Source organism: Falco rusticolus, chromosome 1 (genome assembly GCF_015220075.1).
Source record: "Falco rusticolus isolate bFalRus1 chromosome 1, bFalRus1.pri, whole genome shotgun sequence".
NCBI classification, from domain to species: Eukaryota; Metazoa; Chordata; class Aves; order Falconiformes; family Falconidae; genus Falco; species Falco rusticolus.
This window is the reverse complement of record NC_051187.1, coordinates 19,942,982-19,964,274: the sequence shown is the minus strand read 5'-3', so window position 1 is coordinate 19,964,274 and position 21,293 is coordinate 19,942,982. Positions and strand designations below refer to the sequence as shown.

Here is a 21,293-nt window from a genome sequence, read left to right as displayed (position 1 = left end):
CTGCCTCCCTGGTCCCCTGCCACCCCCGGGGATCCCCGCTGTCCTCGAGACCCTCCTGCTCCACGCCTCGCAGGGACATGGCTTCTGTCCCGCGATACTGGGGGGGTGGGATATGACACACATGTACCCGTTACCATGACAACGGTCCCGGTGCTCCCGTTCCTGTGTTTATGCTGGGACCGGCAGCCCAGGGTCTGTCAGCACCGGGGAGGGGGGGCGGGGGGGATGTGGCTGGGCCACGACCCCGACGTGAAGGAGGGCATCCCCGACATCGCAGCGCTTGGCACAGCCCGCTGCACACCCAAGGGCCCATCAGAACCTCGCCGAGACCCACCGGTCCCCGCTGCACCGCCCGTCCCGTCGGGGCCCGCCGGTGCGCTACTCCACTCGATCTTTCGGCCGGCGATTGCTCTGGCCTAGCGCGGGGTTTGCTTAGTGCTGCCTGCCCGCCTTCACGTGCTCCAGAGCCATGGCGGCCTCCGGGAGGGTCGGCAGCGTGGCCCCGGTGGCCGTCGCAGGTGGGCCGAGGCCGCGTTAACTTTGCGTTCTCGGTGCCGGGAGCTATTTGGGTTTGTTTTAGCAGGGGAGGCCGGGTCGGTGGCGGGGGCGGCCGGGACGGTGGCACCACCGTCCCGGCCTCCCCCGCCACCGGCCCGGCCCAGCTGGCCCTTTGGCGGTTCGACCGTGGGCCGTGCGGGGAGGGTTTGGTGGCTCATGAGTGCCGGTGTTGGGCTGGAAATAGTGAATAATCCCCCTGCTGTCACTCCCCCGCCGTTCTCTGGCTTCGCCGAGCTGTAGGGGGGCGGTTGCTGGCGGGGGCCGCCTTCAGGATGAAGCTCCCGAGGACGGGCCTAGCTCACCCGCAGCTGTTGCCTTTTTCCCGGAGGGATAACGGGATTCTCTTGGTATGGGGCAGGAGGGTCCCCCCGTGGGTGACCCCGGGGTGCTTGTGGAGGAGCCATTGGGGTCGTGCCTGGTGTTCCCCCCCGTCTGGGGAGAGCCAACGATGCTCATAGCGTTTCACATAGCTGCAGCAGTGCTTTCTGGGCAAAACAATAGGTAGTTTCCCCCAAAAAGTGCCAGCATACAGGACAGAAACCCACCCCTTGACTGCTTGTCCCCGGGGGTGGCATGAGGGCAGCGACGATGCCAGTGGTACCTGGGGCACGGGGTGCGCTGCCCTCCCGGTTGCTCCTTTAGGCCACCCCATTTGTCCCGCAGCCCGAGGCCCCGTGCGGCATGTGGCACAGCAGATCCCCGAGGAGATCCTTGGGAACACGGAGCTGCGGGAGGCAGCGGAGGCCTTGCCCCGAAACTACAACTTCGAGATCCCCAAGACCATCTGGCGGATCCGGCAGGCTCAGGCCAGGAAGGGTGAGCATCAGCTCTGGGGACGAGGTGTCCTGGGGCTGCAGTGTGGCGGGTCGGTGCTGCTGAGCTCCCCAGTAGCAAGGGGACCCTCATGGAGTGGGGTGTGGGGCTGGTGAGGCTGGGGTAGGGATGGTGTTGGGCTGTCCGGCATGTTTAAGCTTTGTTTTGGAGAGCTTTCTTTCTCTCGAGGGGGTTTAATAGATCTGTATCTCTGGATTATAATCACATTGGACAGGACAGGTTGAGCTGCACGGACCTGTCAGCCTGCAAGATGTGTCTGGGATGCCGGCCAGGTCCCTGCTGCTTTCCTCTCTCCCTGTGTTTTCCTGCCATGCTGCCAGGGCCGGGCAGGGGGAGCCCTGCAACACCCGGTCCTGGGGGGCTGCAGGGGCTGGCAGGGAGCTGGGCTACGCTGCACCCTGATCTGGACCTTCTTCGGGGGGTTGCTGTAGCCCCAGAGGGGTGGAGAGTGGCCGTGGTGACCCCGGAGCAGGCACTGTGGTGCTGTGGGATGGTGCCAGGGCTGTCCCCCTGCAGCGTGCGCATCCTGCTGTGGCTGAGCCGGCTCTCCATGTGCGACTGGCTACAGGCATCAGGGCTTGGAGCCTTCCTCTCCATCCCCAGGTGTCATCAGTGTCTCCACCCTCGCTTCACATGCGGGCAGGGGCTGCTCATGGGGTTGTGTGGTGCTTGGGGCTCTGGGCAGAGCCAGATTTGAAATGCTGTGTCCACCTGGGAATGTCTTTGCCTGCTGCCACCGAGCTGGCAGGCACCACGGGGGATGTTCCAGGACCTGCTGCCTGAGCTGGTCTTGGCTATGATGCCGAGGGGCCAGAGGCTGCAGGGCTGTCCAGTCCGATCTGGCTGCGGTGCGGGAGACAGGGCTGCCCATCAGGTTGCGGCAAGGCTGCCGGGCTGTGCCGCTCTGCCTTTCGCTCTGGCTTTCGTTGCTGTGTTTTGCTGCTTGGCACCTCCTAATTAAATGTAAATATGCGGCTGGGATTTAGGCTTCAGAGCTGGGAGCGGAGCCCATCAGCCAGCCAGCCGTGCTGGGATTTAAAAATCCGTGTGCAGAGCCCGGCCAGGGACTTGTTGCTGGGGGAACGCAGCCTCCCGCTGGGCTGTGACCGGCCCTGCCTGCAGGGTTTGTGGGGGCTGGAGTGTCATCCCCTGTCCCCAGAGTGCTGTGCTGGCAAAGGGTGACCTAGCTGCCTCCTGCCAGCTCCTCGCTGGGGAAGGTAAAGCTGTTTGCAGGTCTGCCTGCTAGTGGCGTTCTGGGATGGAGGGTGGTCCCAAATGGTCCCAGATGCGCTGGGGAATGCCAGGACTCTGAGCTGCCTGGCCCTGCTAGTTGGGCAGGGGCTGGCAGAGTGTCTGCACCTTTTCCTGGGCCCTGCGGGCTGCGGCAGGGTGAGATTAGCCTGCTTTGGGTCAAGCCTTTATACAGCTCCGCACTGGCCAGTGGGCTGGGCTTGGCAGCGCGGGGATCTCTGTTGGAGGGGGATTTGGAGAGGATGTTTGGATAGATATCACTGGAGCTGGGATGTGTTAGTGGGATGAGGAGGTGAAATGACAATGGGATTAGTGGGGCCTTCTCTGTTCAGCTCCCCAGTGTGGTCTGCTCCTCCCCACTGCCCCAGGGAAGCCTGAGGGGACCCATGGGGTGCTTCTGGCTGGACCCCAGGTGCTGGGGGGCCCAGCTGGGCTGCAGAGGCAAAGGGATTGTTCCGAGCTGTGAGGAAGGAGTAAACCAGGAAGCATCATTCGTTGATGAATAAATTCCTGCTAGGCACAACACTGTCATTGCTGGCCACCCTTCCAAAATGGGGAGAGGAGCAGGGAGGGGAGGTGTGGAAAAGGGCAGCAAGGATGATCAAAGGTTTGGAACAGCTTCTGTACAAGGAGAGATTAAATAGATTTAGATCCTTTGGCTGGAAAAGAGGTGAACAAAGGGGGATATGATAGAGGGATACAGAATTGTGAATGATGCAGAGGCTGAATAGGGGATGATTATTCGCTCTTTCTTGTACTGGGAGAACCAGGGGCACACGTTTACATTATTAGGAGCATGTTTAAAATAAACAGAAGAAAGTACCTTTTCCTGTGCAGCACATAATTAAAATCTGGAACTCATTATTGTGGGAAGCGGGAGGGACCAGCAGCGTCAGCGGGCTCAGAAAGGGATGAGGTGTGTGCAAGCAGGGAGAATGGATATGGCCCAAGGCAGCACCATGTGCACCCCAGCTACCAGAGCCACTGGGATTTTTGGCCAGTTTCTGGCTGTTTTGCAGAGGGTTGTTCTGCAGCTGCCAGTTGAGCTGGCTACGTTGGCCTTGGGGGCTGGTGCCCAGGTCCCCGCTTCAGGGCGTCTTCTCCAGCCCCTCTTAACCCTGGGGCTATTTCTCTCCCCAGTGGCCCTGCAGATGCCAGAAGGGCTCCTCATGTTTGCCTGCACCATCGCAGACATCGTTGAGCGGTAAGATGATGGGTTTTCCATGTTTCCGTTCTCGGCTCCAGGGGCTGGCGAGGGGATGAGAGCTGTTGCTGGGAAGGGGGCAGCCGCTGGGCAGGATGAGGCCCAAGGCTACTGCTGAGGGAGGTGTATCATGGGGACACCTCGGCCACATCTTGGCGGGACACAGGCAATGCTGCTGCCCTGCAGTAGGTTGCAGGGACCTGGGGACAGGGACCAGCACAGCACCAGCCAGGCCCTTGCCACTTGGCTTCTCCTCCCGCTGTGTTGCTCTGCCAGGAGCTGCTGACAAGCTCGGTGTGCCGGGGTCCTGGAGGGGGTGCTGGAGCCGGGGAGCAGCCCTGTTGACACTGGCTGACACCAGCTCCACCATGGCAGCACAGCCAGCGAGGGGAGGGCTGGCGGTGGGGCACTGCTGCCACGCAGGTCTCCTGCCATCCATCCCCGTGGCCCCATCCTGTTCCTGCAGCTGTGCTGCTCTCAGGGCAGCACGGAGGTGCTCGAGGGCAGCCCTTCTCCAGCTGGGGAGGTTGGCCTGAGGCCACAGTGATGGCCCAGAGGGGGTGACTGCAAGTGGCTCCTGCCAGGTGGCCCCTTCCCCATGGCTCCTCTCCTCATTTTCTGTGCCAGTTGGGAGGTGAGGTTGGAGGTGCTGGGCTTTGCAGTGGCACCAGATGCAGGCACCTTGCAGAAATTGGCTGTAATCTCCTTACTGCCGAGCACGCTTCCCTCCCTCCCCATCTGCCGGCTTTCTCCCTGCTGCGGCTGCCCCCTCCCCAGCCCCTCTCTGTTTTTGTACAGTGAATTAGTGCTAATAGCACCGCGTGCCTTGTCTGCCATCGGGGTCACGGCACTCATTAGTAAGCTGCCTTCCCAGGGTGAGCAGGCTTGCCTCCCTGCCACCGCTAGCCGAGCAGCCGCTGCCGTGCCGGGTGGGAAGGCGGCCGTGCCTGTGGGCTTTGTCCCTGCTTTGCCATCGTTTCCCCCGCAGGACCGCAGCAGCCCCATGCTCGAGCTGGGTGAGGGAGCAGTGGGAAGGTGGGTGCTGCAGGCAGGGGACGGGTGCGGGGGGCAGGGGACGGGTGTGAGTGTGCGTGGTTCCGCGTGGGCTTGTCCCTTTAAGCGGAGCTGCCTCCTCTCCGGCTTTGGCACCCAGCCGCTTTCATGTCTTCGACTTCAAAGGCAGCGGATTAAGGCGCTCTTTTATCTGAATGAAACCTTAAGCCCCACTTCCTGGTGGATGCTGGGGTGCTGGCATCTCTGCTGGACTCGCCCTGCCTGCCAGGGGTGCTCCACAGGGCCGAGGAGGGGTGCTGGGTGTCAGGGTGAAGGGTGCTGCGGTGGGAGGTGGGTGCTGCGGTGGGAGGTGGGTGCTGCGTGGGTAGAGGTGCCCAGCCAAGAAAGGGGATGTAGCAGTGCCAGTGGGTTGGTGGTTGGATGGGGGATGGCTTTGAGGCTGGGCGGGAGGGCTGTATCCTTCCCTCACTGCCACCACGCAGCACCCAGAAACACCCAACTGCCAGTCCCTTGCTGGGAGCGCTGGGTGTCATCCACCATTCTGGCTGGGGACGTGGCTGTGCTGGGTACCAGCACTGCTGGCTGGAGGATTATGGCTGTGGGCAAGAGTGGAGCCCAGCCCTGTCCCTGTCTCTTGGGGACACTCTTGGGACCCAGTTACATTGCCATAGGTGAGGTGGGAATCAGCAGGTGGCCTCGTTAGTGCCTGCCTGTTCCTGCTATTAATATTCATCACTGGCATTAATGTGGAATCGTGGCTCGGCCGCTCCTGCTGGCCCTCCTCACCCAGTGCTGGGGCTGGACGAGCCTCCGACGTTGACGGGAATCTCTGCAGCCGCGTGCTCCGCTGGTGGCTGCTGCGGCCAGGCTGGGGATGGGGGCTTGGGGTACATCCGCTGTGGGGTGGGGTGTCCCTTCCACTGGGGACAGGGGGGACCTGAGGACTGAGCGTGCCAGGGATACCTGTGCCCGTGGGGGGCATTGCTCAGTGAGCAGCCCCTCTCCCCAGCCCATCCTTGCAGCCTCCTGCCCCCTCCTTGCTGGTGGGAATTGGGGTTTGGGGATGCCAGCGAGCATCTCCTCCCCTGCGTGCTCTGGTAATGGCTGCAGAGCCATGCTGGAGCTGCTGTCCCTGGGGTGACAGTGCCCATCCCTGTGCGTTCCGACTCAACCAGAGCCATGTCTACCGCTGCTCAGATGGAGTATTTATCCGTTCTGCTGGAGCTGCCTTTTAATAAAATATTTTGCACCGGGGCCTGGCGGTGCTGGGGAGGGCTGAGAGCATGGACATTGCCTCACTCTGCCGCAGCACTGGTGGCTTAGGGAGGACATGGTGCTGGCTGTGGGTCTGGCTGTCCCCGTGCAGGGGGATGGCAGTGTCACCACCTGTGCAAGGGAATGGCAGTGTCACTGCATCCCCCACAGCAACGGCGGAGGGAGCAGGCCACTGGGGAGCCCCAGTGGGGGCAAGAAGGGGAGGGGCCTGCCAGATGGGGACCCCCCAGGCACTCTGTCTGGTTTCTCAGCATTGCACTGATGCTTGCCAAGCCCTGAGGGGCTGATGGCATGAAGACATAGCCAAAGTGTCACAGTCGCTGCCTCCAGAAAGGCCGGTGGGGTGCGTAGCCTGGTGCTTTTGAAATAGTGCACTTACAGCATTGACCTGCATGAGGCCCAGTTAATTAGCTTTAATAGGTTGGTTATTATCGAACCTGCGCTGGGGCGAGTGGCCAGCTGTGGGGGGGGTGGTGGGCCCGGGGTCTGCTGAGTTGGTGGGGCGGCGGGCTGCCGACACCGCATCACGACGCTCTCACGGCACCTTCCAAATTGGCTCTGTTTGTCACGGCTGATGTAATTCAGCAGAGGGTAACTCGTGCTGGGAGGCGGCAGCATGGAGAGGCGCGGGGGGGAGCTCGGACCGCGGCTCGGGGAGGGGGGCAGCCCTCCAGCCTACCCGCTGTCGTGCCGGCGAGGTGGCAGCGATGCCCCCTGCCCCACCAGCTTGGTGGGGGGGCTGTGCAGCCAGGAGCGGACCCATCCTCTCCCTGCGGATCAGGATGGGCTCTCAGCTGGGTTTTTGATTCCTGTTAATAAAAGTCAGCTGTCAGGCTTCGCAGCTGCTAATCCCTCCATCTCCCCTGCGCCGTGCCAGACAGAGGAGCAGCTTCTGCTAATCAGCCGTGGCTTGGCAGAGGGGATGGGTGATGCTGGGGTGGGCAGGGGTGTCCTGATGCCCACGTAGGCTGCCCTGCTACAGCCTTCGTACATCCCAATGGCCTGATGGCTTTTGAGCATCCATCCACGTGAGGCGGGGCTGGGGGTGCACAGACCATCCCAGTGACTGTGCTACAGTATGCCCAGGAGCATGCAGGGCTGTGTCAGAGTGGCAGAGCATCTTGAATCGTCTCTGGTGGAGTGGTAAAGAGTTAAATGTCCATGAACACAGCCCAGCAGCTTGAAATGCCCCACTATGGCCAGCAGCTGTGATAGCAAGGACAAAAATACCCCGATAGCTGGTATGCCTGGCAGGTCCCCGGTGCCTGTGTGGCACCGTGTCACCTGGTCAGGCAGGTGTGCCACATGTGGCACCAAGCACTGTGAAGCTGGCAGCATCACTGGGGGGGTCCCAAAGGGCCACCCTGGGGTGCTAACAGAGGTCAGGACCCGGCCTCAGCGGCACAATGCTGTAGCTCTGCCAGCCAGCACTGCCTTCCCTTCTCCCCTTGTCCTTAAAGTGCAACCTGGAGGTACTGGCAGCCTGGTGCAGCATGCTGTGTAAGGGATTTTAATCACCGTCATTAACCACACAACAGCATCATTAGGGAGAATGAAGTTCTCACTTCACTGGAGTTGTTTAAAACCTCAGTCCGGGTGGTAATGGTGTGATGGGGACTGGGCAGGGGGGAGTGTGGGGGGTCTCTAGGGCTGTCACCTCCCTGGGCTGGGATGTGCCATTGCAGGCGTGGTGTCCACCACCGTGTGCCCTGCACTGGCTCCCTGTGTCCCCACCAAGCCTGGGGTGCTGGCACCGACGGGCAGCACTGTGGCCCAGCTGTGGGGAAGAGAGGACAGGCACCATCTGGGCACATGATAGCTGTAGTGGCTTTGCCACCACTGTACGCTGGGCCCTTGGTTTGCTTTACTTTTGGTTTTTTACAGCTATAGAGCCAGCAAAGCTGGGGTACCCCCGGGATGTGCCCCTTGGGGTGGTGGAGTTAGCCTTGGTACCTCCAGTGATGACAGAGGGAGAGGTCCTCTCAGGGGACCTTGGACATCATCCAGCTGGAGATGGTTGTTCCTGTGGGGCTGCAGAGACACGCACCTCTCCGTTTCCATCCTGACCCACTTCCAGATGCTCTGCAGGGCCCCCGTACTGCCTGCGGGCAGTGATTGCCCAGCTGCAACGGGGCTCTTCCAGCACCGTTTGCAGTAAAATTGCAAACTCATTATTTAATTACGTGCAGCCTTCCTGTGCTAATGAAGTTGGGAGTCTGGTAATGGGGCTTGGTGATGGGCTTCTCTGCTAATTAAGTGTATTGTTCTCAGCTGGGGCTGCGCTCAGTCCCCACACCCCAGGACAGTGGCACTCACTGGCATCTACCCCCGAGATGGACTGGGCTTGGGTGCTACAGGGCAGGCAGTGGGTTTAGTGTCTGGGGGGGATCGGGGTGCTCTGCCTTTCCCCTGGGGGACAGGGCGTGGGGTATTTGCAGGGCATAACTTTCTTGCTTATCCCCAGGCATTTCCCAGCAGGGAGGTGACACCACGCCACAATGTGACCATGCTGTGAAGGGCCACGCACAGATGAGGCAGATGGCTCCAAAGCAAGGAGCAGCCTGTTCCGTGTCCCTGTCCCCAGCAGGATGGGACGCTCCAGAGTGCCGGCTTCATCCTCTAGCAGCTCCACGGTGCCAGGGCTGGCTGCTCTTAGCCCGGTCCCTTCAGTCCCCTCCCCACAAAGGTCTGGTGGCACCAGGCACGGTGGACATGCTGGGGCTGAGGACTCCACTCTGCCGGTGGGAGCAGCTCTGCTTCATGGGGTGAGGACCAGGACGGTATCGTTCATGCGCTGCTGTGGTGTCAGGGGACCCCATGCTCCTGCCAGTAGCAGATGCTCTTTTTTTTTTTTTTTTTTTGAGGTGACTCGGTAAATCAGGGCTGCACCAGCCCATTGTCGGCACTTGGGTGACAGGGACTGGCTGCCCCATGCTTGGGGACATGTTGGCCCCATGCGTATCTGTCTCTGTCCTAGCATTTTCAGCCCCCAGACTTGTCCCCGGGTTGCTGTTTCCTCCGTCCTGCGCTAGCCAGGGGAGAGTGGGGCTGGGAGGGTCTGGGGATCCCAGCAACCGGGATCGTGGCCGGGACCTGACCCACCCAAGCACGTGTCCTGCCAATGCTGAGCATTGCGCTTTATAAATGGGATTTTGGGAGCCATCTGTTTAAAGGAGGAGATAATGAATTAGGGGGAGATGAGAAAAATGCTAAGGCCGGGTGGTTTTTCAGAATGAGCTGGGGTTTGCAGGACGTAAAAGATGAATAACCTCCCCACGTGCTCAATATTCATGAGCTCCCAGCTGTAGTGAGCGGCTTGGTGCTGGGTGGGGACAGCCCCGTTCATTGCATCCTCCCTGCTGGCATGCTGCTGGGACCCATCCGCGGCTGTGATGAGTTGCGGGGATGTGAAACCCCCTCAAGGATGCTCCCATGGCTGCCCCTCACCCGCATCCCGCTCCGATCTGGTTGGTGAGCAGCTCCTTGGCCTGTGTCGGAGGCAGGTGGTGGCTAATTGACGTTTCCTTCCTCTGTAGTTTGATGAAAGGCTCTGGCGACACCAAACTGATTAAAACATCAAGGGGAGGCCCCCGTGGTTGCCTTTGATTTGTCTCGGGAGATGATTGCAGCTCCACTCGGCTGTCCAGCCCAGCCAGCGCGGGCGACCCCGGCACGTGCTGTCCTGCTGCCTCTGCCTCCCCTGCCAGCACCGCCGCGCTGCCAGCACCCAGCCAGCCAGTACTCTTGGGCTCCCTCCTCATCAGACATCGTCCCGCGGCTTCTTTGCTCCCTGCTTCACTGTGGCTCTGCTCCCTGCAGCCAGAGCAGGATGATTCCCCGGGGCTGGGGCAGGGCTCAGCCCCCTCTCTCCTTGCCCAGTGGCTGGTGGCCATGTACTTGCTGCCTGCAGCCCTGCACGCTGGGCAGGGGCCATGGGTGCCTCCACCAGCCTCTGCCCTCCTCCCTCTGCTGTTGCTATTTCACTTTCTTGCTCTTCACCCCCAGGGACTTTCTCTGGGGTTTGGGCCAATTTGCATACATTTTAATCTATAAAAAATTAAGCGGCGCTGGCTGCTGTTCTGAGTCAGACCTCCCCGTCCTGAATCTTAAGGAGCTGAATAATTTTCCACTTTTGCTGAGATGTGTGGAGTCTGATTCATGTTCATCTCATCACCTCTCATTAGAGGAGGGGGCTGGGGGCTTGAGGGGGGTGGGGAGAGCCTTCTCGAACCTTCCGCAGCAGCCCCCAGCCCCATGGCTCAGCCATGCAGCCAGCAGAGGAGCCACCCTCCCATCCGGGCCAAGCTGGCAGCAAGGGACCACGGGATCTGGTCCATCTTCTGACGGTCCTAACTGCATCCCCAGCCCTTGGGACACTGCAGGGAACGGGAGATGCCCGAGCCGGACACGGGAGGTAGGGATGACTTTGCCCCCTCTCTGGGGATGCTCCAGCAGAGCTGCTCCCCTGTCCCCCTCCCTGGGCGCTGACGGATGGGCCGGAGCTGTTAATATTCAGCACACTCCGCCATTTCTCCACCTTCTGCCATCTGCCCAGCTCTGCCCACCATTTCTATTCTTGCTGCCGACGTAACACTCCCTGCCTGGCGCTTGGGGGGGAGCGCGCGGGACCCTGGCCCCCAGCCAACACCGGGTGCTGGCAGGGGGTGACACTGTGCTGGGGTGTCCTCCTCCCCTGGCCCTTTTGCCCCAGCCCCATGCTGGCAGCAGGGGGATCCTCGCTGGCACCAAGCTACAGCTGCTGGTGCAACCTCAGTGTAAATAAGGAATTAGCATCTGGTTTAAGCAGCCCCTCCAGGCGTGCAGCTTTGTCATCGCGATACCTGCTTTCATCCGTAAACTACCACGGCAGCTCCCTGGGAAGGCAGCCAAGCTAATAATCCCCCAAATTGGTGCAATAAAATACCCACAAAGGTAGCGCCTTTAAATCATGCCAGAGCTCTGGCTTTACCACCCGGTGCTGGTGCGTGCCCTTCCACTGGCCAGCAGGTGCCAGGTGGACTCATGCTGGAGCAATGGGATGTCGGAGCAGGGATGGGGGACAGCACCATCTTTTTTGGTGCTTTTCCTCGCCAAATGCCACCTAAGCACCAGCTGCTCCTGGAGCACACCCAGCTTGGCCAAACTGGCACCCTTGGGTGACACAGCCAGGTGTGGGCTAGGGTGTGCTGGCTCACGCGGTGCCTGGGCACAGGGTGGTGGCTTGGCCAGCCTGGCTGGCACAGCTGGGGATGCCAGGGCAGCTGCTGTGCCCATCCTGGTGCCTCTGGTCCCGGGGGCTGGCTGGTGGGAGCGGCAGCACCACGCTGCACTGGGTCTCCCTCCGCTCCTCTCCCCGCTGGAGCATTAGGAAGCTGGCAGCGTATTGTTTGATGAGCGGATAATCCGCTGAATTGCAAACAGCTTTACCCAATTGAAGAGGCGGATTACCGCTCTCCAGCTTAATCATGTTGACATCTCGGAGAGTAGCCAGTGCTTGTCCTCTTTGGCGCGTGGCGAAGGGCTCAATGGCAGCATGCTGTCCCCCGTTAGTGGCGTGCCACGGGGCTGGGGGGCAGGACGTGGGCTGTGGCGATGGCAGCCAGCCGTGACCCTCATTGCTGTGCCTCCCCACAGGTTCACAGGCGCAGAGGCGGTGGTGATGGGTGATGTGACCTACGGCGCGTGCTGCGTGGATGACTACACGGCCCGGGCCCTGGGTGCTGACTTCTTGGTTCACTACGGACACAGCTGCCTGAGTAGGTGACATTTGGCCCCAGGGCGCTGCCGAGGCAGCCATGCGTGGCACTGCAGAGGCTGTGCTGCTGCCACCCTGCCATGCCGAGCAGCTCCCCGCCCTGCTCTACATCAGCTCGGAGACTTCATGCCAAGGGCTAATCCCTCCCCAAAGGGATTTCTGTTCTCCAGCCTCGGTTGCTGGCTTTGGATGGGGCCAGGCTGGCTGGGCGGCTGCCTGCGGGCAGGATTTTGGGGGCAGCAGGGCATGCTCGTCCTGCTCAGCCATGCGCTGCCGCAGCACACAAATTGCAGCCCTGTGCACAAGAGCAGGGCAGCAGGGCCATGGCTTGGCAGGACGCCGCTTGCTCCGGAGCCACCGGTGGAGATGGGGCTGCTCTCGCCCCCAGCCCTGCAGCAGTGGGCTTTGGGGGACTGAAGTTGGAAGGTAGTGACAGCCTGGGTGTCCTGCTTGCCCCAGCATGGGGCCAGGGAAGGCAGTTTTGCGGGTGCAGCACAGGCAGGGCGGGGACGGGAGGAGGAGGCTGTGTGCTCCCCAGGCGGACAGTACTCTGGATCCAGTTGCCATGGAAACTGCGCTGCTGTCCCAGATGCTGCTAACTTTGAAGTCCACCCAGGATGGAATCAGCCCAAAAATAACAATAAGACACTCTGGGTTTTAAGGTGGATCGGCAGAATTGCCATAGCAAGCGGCAGGCGTGCGCATCCCTGCTGCTGCCACGCTCCCGGCACCTGGCGGCCCTCCCGGACGTTTATGGGGCTGTATAAATGAGTTTGAAGAATTGCATCAGGCTCTGTATGAAATACTGACTCCCCAGTTGAGAACTCTGTCCTGAAAACCACATCAGCGTGAGTGTTTGCAGTGATAAATGCCTGTGCTAGGTGCTTTGTTGCGGAAGGAGGGTTATGGGCACCACTGGAACAGGGAGTGTAAAACCCGTGGTTTGTAGCCTGCTATTCATGAATGAACAGTGAAAAGGGGAGGAAGGGGCCGTATCCAGCAGTGCTCGGGAGTGTGCCAGTGCAAGAGTCGGGCTGCTCCGGGGGACAGGAGTCCCATCTGGAGCTGCTCCCTGCAGGGACAGGCAGGCACTACCCGGCTGCCTGTCACCAGCCCAGCCGCCAGCCTCTGTCTCTGGCTGTGTGGTCTTTGCCTGCACTGGGCTGGATGGGTTGCAGGGCACCCTGGAGCGCTAAGAGGGTGCTGGGCTCCTTTCGGGCTGCCCACAGTGCTCGTCACCAACGCAGCCGACAGCGGGGTGCGTCCCTGCGCAGCACACAGGCGTTTGCCCTCTCCCTCCTGGGCCCCACGTGCCCCGTGGGAGGGAGTAATTTGCACTTAATTGTGATCAGGTGAAGAGCACCAAAATGGGAAGTGAACGCGGAGCTGTGGATCGATGTGGACTCTGTGTACTTTAATTATTCACTTAATCGTGGTGACACAGGCTTCTTAGCACCAGGGGTAATTAGATTTGTGTTCATTGATTCCCCAGGCTGCCATTATCCAGAGAGAAACAAGCGAGTGCTCTCCACGGCTCCCATCTGCACCCCCTGCCCAGGGTGCCGGCATGGGCAGAGGGGTGGCACAGCCCACTCTGACCTGCCCACACCAGGGAGGCTGGGGTGCAGGGAGCCCCACCAACATGCTTTATTCCCCAGCTGCAGGCAGCAGCAGCCGGGGGCTTGCTAGGGCCACAGCTGTATCCCACACTCACACCCTCTCTTTTCCTCTCACCAGTTCCTATCGACGCCACACAGGGGCTGAAGATGCTCTACGTGTTCGTGGACATAAAGATCGACACATCCCATTTCCTTGAGACCATTCGCTTCAACTTTGCAGCAGGCACGTCCCTAGCCCTTGTCAGCACCATCCAGTTTGTCTCCACGGTGCAGGTGAGATGGAGACCCCTGGCACTGCAGGGCATGGGATGGTGCTTGTATCTCCCCTGGCCCTGGCCCTGGCTCAGTCCCTCCCTGCCCCAGCTCAGGGGCTGGAGTGGCTGCTCCAGGGTACTGGTGGTGACGGTTCCCCTCTGATGTGTCGGTGCGATGATATGCTGCTGCCGTAATGTTGATCAAGTACTTCATAATAACTCTGATCAATGTTTCATGGCGGCACCCCTCCCTGGCTCCCTCCGGGAGCTGCTCTGTAAATGTCAGGGCAGGCGGCGGAGCACTTGGCATTTTGATGCAGTGCTGGCAGTGACAGGGGAAGCTCCGGCGGGTCTGTCTGTCTGCCCCGGAATGGCCAGCTGGGCAGGACGGGAGGAGATGAATGAGCTTTTTGAGCCATGCCTATCTAAACATGGGGTTATCAAAGCATTAAGCATTTCCCCTTGTCTTTTAACTGATACGTTGGCTGAGCCTCGCTGAGCATCTTGGCTGCGTGGGACTGTTACCTTCTGTGACAGTGCTGCCCCAAGGAGACGGGCTCGCTTCCACTGCCACTGTGCTGGGACACAACAGCACAGCCGTTGCCGCTGGTGCCCCGTGGAGCTGGGACTGCCAGGGTTGGGGTGTCCCCAGGTGTGCCCAGTGGTGCCAGGGACAGCTGGCCTTGGCTGTGCTCTGTGCCACAGTCTGTCCCCGCTGACCCCATGTCTCCCACAGGCAGCGTCACAGGAGCTGCGCTCCCAGTACAAGGTGTGTGTGCCCCAGTGCAAACCGCTGTCCCCAGGGGAGATCCTGGGCTGCACATCACCCCGGCTCGCCCAGGACATTGATGCCGTCGTGTAAGTACCCAGGGTTCTCCAGGACCCTTCTGCCTGGCCCAGGCTGCCCACCCTGCTTCTACTCCCTGCCCAGCTATGGGGCAGTTCTGGGGGGCAGCAGGGAGACATCTGCAGGCTGGGACGGACCCCCTCCAGCTCCCTGCACTGCTTGGAGTGGCGTGCGCTCGTAGCCCAGAGGAAATAATTGAGTCGTATATCAGAATAGATAATAGATGGAAGGGTGGGTAGATAATTGGAAAAGACAAATGGCCAGGGCCCAACATCACAGCAACATTAATTTTATTTAAGGACAGCAAATTAGAGGGAGCACTTCGCTTCCTATCACCTAATTATTTTAGGTAATGGAAATGCTTAATGTAGTGTGAATACAGTGTACTGCAGAATAAATAAATACAAGGACCCTACCCTTGGGGGGAGCAGGGGAGCCCAGGTGTGGGTCCTGGCCCTGCCAACCCCCTTCTTGCCCGCCCTGCCGGGAGCCAACAGCAACGGTGAGCACAGCCATACAGGGAATGGGGCTCATGATTGCTGGGCACAGGGTCGGGATGGGGGGCTCTGGTTTCACTCTGAGACGCACTGGTGTGCGGGGAAGGTGCTGCTTTCCATCTCTCCCTGAGAGCATCAGGATCAGGCAAGGGTGGCCAGGCTGGCACCACATTGTCAAGAGTGGGTCGTTCTTGCTGCCGGAGGAGCTGCGGTACGGTACCGACCAGCCACCCCTGCAGGTACACACTGCCAGCCTACCTGCGTCCTCCCTGCGTTATTATTTTCTTCTTTCCCCTGTCTCTGGGGCTAACTTTTGCAGACAAATTAGCTTTGATCTCCCAAAATGTCATTCTCCAATTAAGGGCAAAATCTAGTCAAGTTTTACGTCTGAATTCATTTTCCAAGCCCTCACTCCATTAGGGCAGCTGAATGAAAGGCTTTGAAATGTAATTGCTGACTTGAAATCCGATTAGAAATGGAAGCAGCAACGTCTAGAACCAGCCATTGAGATGGAGCAGCTCCTGGCCACCTGGCGTGGGCATCCCTCCTTGCCCCCAGCACGGCTGCTTCCCCACCCCAGCGTGCCGGGGGGCTGCAGAGACAGGGAGCTCTGGCTATGCCTGCTGCCCCTGCATCCCAGCCCGGGAACTTGGGTTCCCGGCATCTCCACACACCAGGGCTCGGGAAACCAGCAGGCACACGGGTGGGTGCTGCTGTTTGCCATGTGCTGTAGATTTTCCTCCTCTCTCGGCAGGTATTTAGGTGACGGGCGCTTCCACCTGGAGTCCATCATGATTGCCAACCCGGGGATACCTGCATACAGGTAGGGACAGCCCGTGGGCACCCACTGTGGTCCTCAGCAGCCCCACAGCGGGGAGCACCCCAGCTCCCCAGCACACTGTGGACCAACTGTCCCCACCAGGCACCCCAGGAGCACCCCCCAGCCCAGGGCTGAGCAGGCAGCTGCCTGCAGTGGGCACAGGCAGGCGAGGGGTCGCAGGGCGGGTGAAGAGGTGCGGCAGGGAGATGAACGCCAGCCATTTACTTCGGCTGAATATAAACATTTTGACAAGTACCTGTGAAAGCTCGTGGAGGTGCAGCCATTAAAGGCAGGCTGCTGCAGGCAGAGGCCATAAAGCGCGATGATGAGGCCGCTGAAAGCAGGTGAAATATCAAGAGTGAAAGGCTGGGCCCATTTGGCGAAATCTGAATTTCTTAGTAGGTCGTTTGTTACTAACGGGAGGCGCACGTCAGGTTTATGGCGCTGGTGAAGCTGCCGAAACCCGAGTGGGATTTGATTAAAATTCTCCTCGTCAAACAAAGCAACAAATCAAAGATTTCTTCATAATTGATGAGCCGGGGTGGGAGGGGGGGAGCTGAGCATGAAGCTGAACGTGGAGCCCAGGCTATGCCAGGTGTTAGGGGTCTGCAGTGGGGCACTCACCTTGTCCCCATCCTTGTCCCCACACTGACAAGCCAGCTGGACCCTGCATTGGCCAGGGGCAGGGATGCTGTGGGAGGCAATTGGTGCTGATGAGGGATGGGCATCTTTTGGGGCCAGCGTGGAGGGGGGCAGGTGGTGGGGCACGAGCAGGTGATGGGGCACATGTGAGCCTGGCTCTGCTTTGCAGGTACGATCCCTACAGCAAGGTCTTCTCCCAGGAGCACTACGGCCATGAGCGTATGCGCCGCGCTCGGCAGGACACCATCCGTACCGCCACCGGTGCCCACTGCTGGGGGCTCATCTTGGGCACGTTGGGGCGCCAGGGCTCCCCCCGCATCCTGCAGGTACCGACCCCCTCCCCATGGCCCCCCCTGGGCACTGCTCCTGGGTTGCAGGGAGGACTGGTAGCGATGGCACCATTGGCACAGTGGCCATGCTGCCAGGGTGAGGGTTGACCCAGCACTGCTGGCAGCCCCTCGGTTGCCACTGGCCTGGGTCTGCGTGCCCCTGAGCTGAGCAGGCAGGGCAATTAGCAGTGGATGAGGGAGGCCAGACAAAGGCTCATTAAACCTGCCCCTCACTGGGGAGAGCTGGCCAGCCTTGGAGGCCCCCCCCCCCACAGGCAGCTTGGCAATTAATTCCCTGGGTTTGTTTTAATTGGATGAACTTCCGATCCAGTTCACATCCCTGTTCAGCCACCATGCTGGTGCTTTCTGCATCCCGGCTGGGTGAGGGGAGCAGGACCACAGTGTCCTGCCCCATGGGAGTGGGGTGCCTCGAGCACGGTGGCCCTGCTCACACCTGGAAATTTTGGGGGAGCCACAGGTGAGATTTGGGGCAGTTCAGGGACCAGCGGGCAGAGCCAGGTGCCGAGGTCCCAGCAGCTGCTGTTCTGCAGCAGGCAGGATACAGGCATGGCTAGGCAGGGGACAACCAGTGCCAGCTCCGGAGGACAAGGACATCCCTGGCCCCTCCTGGGCCCCTCTCCTCCTCCTGCAGCCTCTGGCCGCAGCCAGCCCACGGCAGGCAGGCATCCCAGGGAAGGCAGCCACTAACGAGAACAGATTGTTGTCATTGAGTGGTAATTACTTCATTAAGCTGAGGCACGTGCTGGGGAGAGCCAGGCACGAGCCAGAGCCATGGCTGTGGTCCCTGTCACTGCACCTGGCCTGTGACTGCTGAGGGGATGTGGCTGTGGGGCAGAGTTGGGACTCGCAGAGAGTTTGATGGCCAGGAAGGGCTTGTGGGGCTTGCCAGGGGCATCCGTCTGGGCTCCCCTAAACCCTCTGGGTGCCTTTTCTCCCCACAGCACCTGGAGTTGCGTCTCCGTGCCCTGGGCCGGCCCTTCGTGCGGGTGCTGCTGTCTGAGATCTTCCCAAGCAAGCTGCGGCTCTTCCCTGACGTGGATGCGTGAGTGCTGCTGACCTACCTCCAGCCCCTCACACTGGGGTCCCCAGGGTGCCACATCGCTGTCCGGGCCTCCAGTTCCTGCTGGAAGCCGTCCCTGCCACGTCTGTCTTGCTGTCACTTGGGCTGGCAGTGTGCATCCCTGTGCGTGCTGTGCCCACCGGGAAGGGAGGGGACATGGCTGTCCTTGGCAGGGTGGCTCCAGCACAGTAGGGACCTTGCTCCCTGCCCACCTGGCTTCTTTCTGGGGGGCTGCTGTGGGGCTTCGTTGTGGCTTGTTCTTCCCAAAATGCTCATCCTGATCTGCGGCCCTGTTTCCCTTCCAGGTGGGTGCAGGTAGCCTGTCCCCGGCTCTCCATCGACTGGGGAGAAGCCTTCAGCAAGCCGCTGCTGACGCCCTACGAGGTGAGAAACCCCCTCCTGTTTTAGGGGGACCAGCCCTGGCTTGGGGTGATGTGCCAGAGCCTCCCGCAGAGCCGTGGTGCTGCAAGCTGCCATCCCTGCAGCCGGGCAGTGTCCTCTCCTCTCCATGCCTGCGCTCCATGCACAGTCTGGGTGCGCCACCGGCATTTCCGATCTCTTGTAAAACCAGTGGGATTCCCAGTGCCGTGACCTTCGCTCCGGCAGCGCCCTGCTTGGCACATCTAGCCGCTGCGCTGGGACCCCTCCCAACGCTGCTGGCTCCCCCGCAGTGGCACGGCTTGGGACTCAGCTCCATGTCCCCTCCACAGGCCGCAGTAGCTCTCCAGGACATCGAGTGGCAGCAGCCTTACCCCATGGACTTCTACGCCAGCCAGTCCCTGGGGCCATGGACGGTGAACCACGCCAGCGCACAGCCTCCGCGCCGCGGCCGGCCGGCCCAGGTGGGCAGCATGGCGTCACCGGGGCACAAGGTGTCACCGGGGCAGCGGGTCCCCTCTCGTCCCTTTGCTGTTAGTGGCTGTGCCGGGTGGAGGGGATGGGTGGTGGGGGCATTGGTGCGGGTTGCACGCCTGGTGCTGTATGGTGCCCAGTGCTGTACCGTGTCTGGTGCCATATGCTGCCCGGTGCCATACAGTGCGCAGTGCCGTATGCTGCCTGGTGCTATACAGTGCCTTGTGCTGTACACTGCCTGGTGCTGTGCCCAGTGCCATACAGTATGCAGTGCCATATGGTGCCGTATGGTGCCCAGTGCCATACGGTGTGCAGTGCTGTACGGTGCCCGGTGCTGTATGGTGCCCAGTGCTGTGCCCGGTGCCATATGGTGTGCGGTGCCATACAGTGCCTGGTGCCATACACTGCCCGGTGCTGTGCCCAGTGCCGTACGGTGCCTGGTGCTGTGCCCGGTGCCGTGCAGCGTGCAGTGCCGCACGGTGCCCTGTGCCATACGGCGTGCGGTGCCTTACGGTGCTCAGTGCCACGTGTCAAAAGCGCCACCCTGTGGCTTCGTTCCCGGTGAACAGTAACGGGGCCGGGGCCAGCCCGGCTATGGGGGACACGCGAGCCCCCCCAGCCCTTGCCGGGGCGAGCACCCACCTTGCCTCGCAGCTCCCCGGGAGGGGAGACCCCCCCCAGCCGTGCCCCGTGGGGTGCTGTGGGCTGAGCGCCCGCAGGCGCAGCGCAAGTCAGGCAAGGGCCGGGGCCCCATCCCGACCCCCCTCTCTCTGCTGCAGGGGAAGCCGTCCGCGCCCCCCCCGCCGGTGGAGGGTGAGGAAGGGCCGAGCACCGGGGGCACGGCAGCCTCCTGAGCGCAGCCCGCACCCCGTCCTGCTGCCACCCCGCTCCAGGACCCGGCCGGGGGGTACCGCTGGCCCCCACGCCCCGAGGGTAAGCACCGCCGGGGCTACCGGTACCAGCACCGGCACGGGTGGGGACGCACCCAGCCGGCACCGCTGCCCGCAAGGAGCGCGCCGGCTGCCGGCGGGGGAGCTCCTGGCAAGGCCTGGCCGTGTTGCAGGCTCTGCCCGCGGCCGCCCCCGGGAGCACCGGGAGTCCCGGGCGGCCCCCGGCCTCCCTCCCCGCACCGCCCCCGGCCTCCCGCCGCCAGGGGGCGCGCTGGCGCCTCAGCGTGAAGCAGCGCCCGCCCCCGCTGGCCATGCCGTCCAATGGGAACGAGGTGTTTCGGCGGGAAGGGGGGGGTCAGGCGGAAGCGACGATCTCAGCTTCCGGTGGCGGCTGGCGCCATGTCGGGGGGGAGGCCGTTGCGGCTGCTGGGTTTGCACGGTTACCGGCAGAGCGAGCGTCGCTTCCGCCAGCGCACCGGCGCCCTGCGCAAGGCCCTGCGTGGCCGCGTAGAGCTGGTGGCGGTCAACGCCCCGCACCCCGTGCCCGGCGGCGGCGAGGACGACGACGGGGACGACCCACCCCGCGGCTGGTGGTTTTCTGGGCCTGGCACCTTTGAGGCGGGGGAGGTGGCGCCGGCGCCGGCGGGGTTGGAGGAGTCGCTGGCGGCCGTGGCGGCGGCGCTGGCGGAGCACGGGCCCTTTGACGGGCTGCTGGGCTTCAGCCAGGGCGCGGCGCTGGCAGCCATGGTTTGCGCCCTGCGGGCCCGCGGCGACCCCCGCTTCCCCGTGGCTTTCGCCATCCTGGTGGCTGGCTTTGCCAGCCGTGCCCCGGCTCACGGCCACTTCTACCAGGAGCCCATTGCCCTGCCCACGCTGCATGTTGTGGGCGATGCTGATGCTGTCATCGCTGCCCCTCTCAGCAGAGAGCTGGCCCAGCACTTCGTGGAGCCTGTTGTCCTCACCCACCCTGGCGGACACTTCGTCCCTGCAGCTGCGCCACAGAAGAAGGCTTACCTGGACTTCTTGGACCGCTTCCGTCCCAGCCAGGGGCAGACTGAGCCCACGGGGACTGGGACGGTTTGATAACAGTCTCTGTAATAAATGGGGCTCCAGTGAGCCACGTGCAGCCTGCCATCTTGCTGAAACATCACTGTGTTTCCATGCCCTCCTGAAGGGCCAGAGTCATCAGCTCACTGCTCTGATGTGCAGTGTTAACACAGGGTCAGGCTAAATGGTTTGTTATCTCTGCTTTTTTTTTTGCAGCTTTGTTGTATACATGACTCTGTGGGTATGACCTGGAGGGGTTTGAGGGCAGGGGGGTGACACTGCTCTACGTGTGAGGTGCTTTCAGAGACTCAATTAGCTATTCAAAATCAGGGTCCCTCAGCTGAGCCACAGGAAACATCTGCAGAGCACTGAGCTCTTGCAGCTGTTACACCCCAAAGGTTCATGTTTTGTAATACTGCTGGTGAAAGCTGTTGAGCCAGCCTTCCAGCTGGTCTGGATCTAGAAAAACCTCTCATCCCTGGCAGTGCCAGGGCTGGTGTTTGTTTCAAGAATTAAATATCTGC

General features: G+C 61.5%; 2 protein-coding genes across 4 annotated transcripts; both read left to right on the top strand.

Moving 5' to 3' along the window:
- Positions 1 to 443: 443 nt before the first annotated feature.
- DPH1 (diphthamide biosynthesis 1) lies at positions 444 to 19,720 on the top strand. 3 transcript variants are annotated; one of them, XM_037374339.1, is made up of 13 exons: positions 444 to 518; positions 1,222 to 1,374; positions 3,784 to 3,847; positions 8,601 to 8,901; positions 11,771 to 11,892; positions 13,629 to 13,783; positions 14,501 to 14,622; positions 15,863 to 15,931; positions 16,740 to 16,896; positions 17,862 to 17,962; positions 18,286 to 18,364; positions 18,691 to 18,822; positions 19,612 to 19,720. In XM_037374339.1, the coding sequence occupies exons 2-13, from the start codon at positions 1,240 to 1,242 to the stop codon at positions 19,684 to 19,686; spliced, it is 1,512 nt and encodes a 503-aa protein (XP_037230236.1). In that variant the 5' UTR covers positions 444 to 518; positions 1,222 to 1,239; the 3' UTR covers positions 19,687 to 19,720. The 3 variants fall into 3 exon arrangements, with proteins under 3 accessions (XP_037230236.1, XP_037230242.1, XP_037230226.1); XM_037374329.1 differs by lacking the exon at positions 444 to 518 and adding an exon at positions 563 to 905; XM_037374345.1 differs by lacking the exon at positions 8,601 to 8,901.
- A 301-nt stretch (positions 19,721 to 20,021) lies between these two features.
- Positions 20,022 to 20,856, top strand: OVCA2 (OVCA2 serine hydrolase domain containing). The gene has a single exon (XM_037374354.1). The coding sequence runs from the start codon at positions 20,044 to 20,046 to the stop codon at positions 20,803 to 20,805; it is 762 nt and encodes a 253-aa protein (XP_037230251.1). The 5' UTR covers positions 20,022 to 20,043; the 3' UTR covers positions 20,806 to 20,856.
- Positions 20,857 to 21,293: the final 437 nt, after the last annotated feature.

Excerpts from the sequence above, each read along its gene's own strand:
- DPH1 (XM_037374329.1), top strand. The coding sequence starts at position 831 with ATGAAGCTCCCGAGGACGGGCCTAGCTCACCCGCAGCTGTTGCCTTTT. Across the intron at positions 13,784-14,500 it reads AGTTTGTCTCCACGGTGCAG|GCAGCGTCACAGGAGCTGCG; the intron begins GTGAGATGGAGA and ends TGTCTCCCACAG. Across the intron at positions 14,623-15,862 it reads CAGGACATTGATGCCGTCGT|GTATTTAGGTGACGGGCGCT; the intron begins GTAAGTACCCAG and ends CTCTCTCGGCAG.
- OVCA2 (XM_037374354.1), top strand. The coding sequence starts at position 20,044 with ATGGGAACGAGGTGTTTCGGCGGGAAGGGGGGGGTCAGGCGGAAGCGA.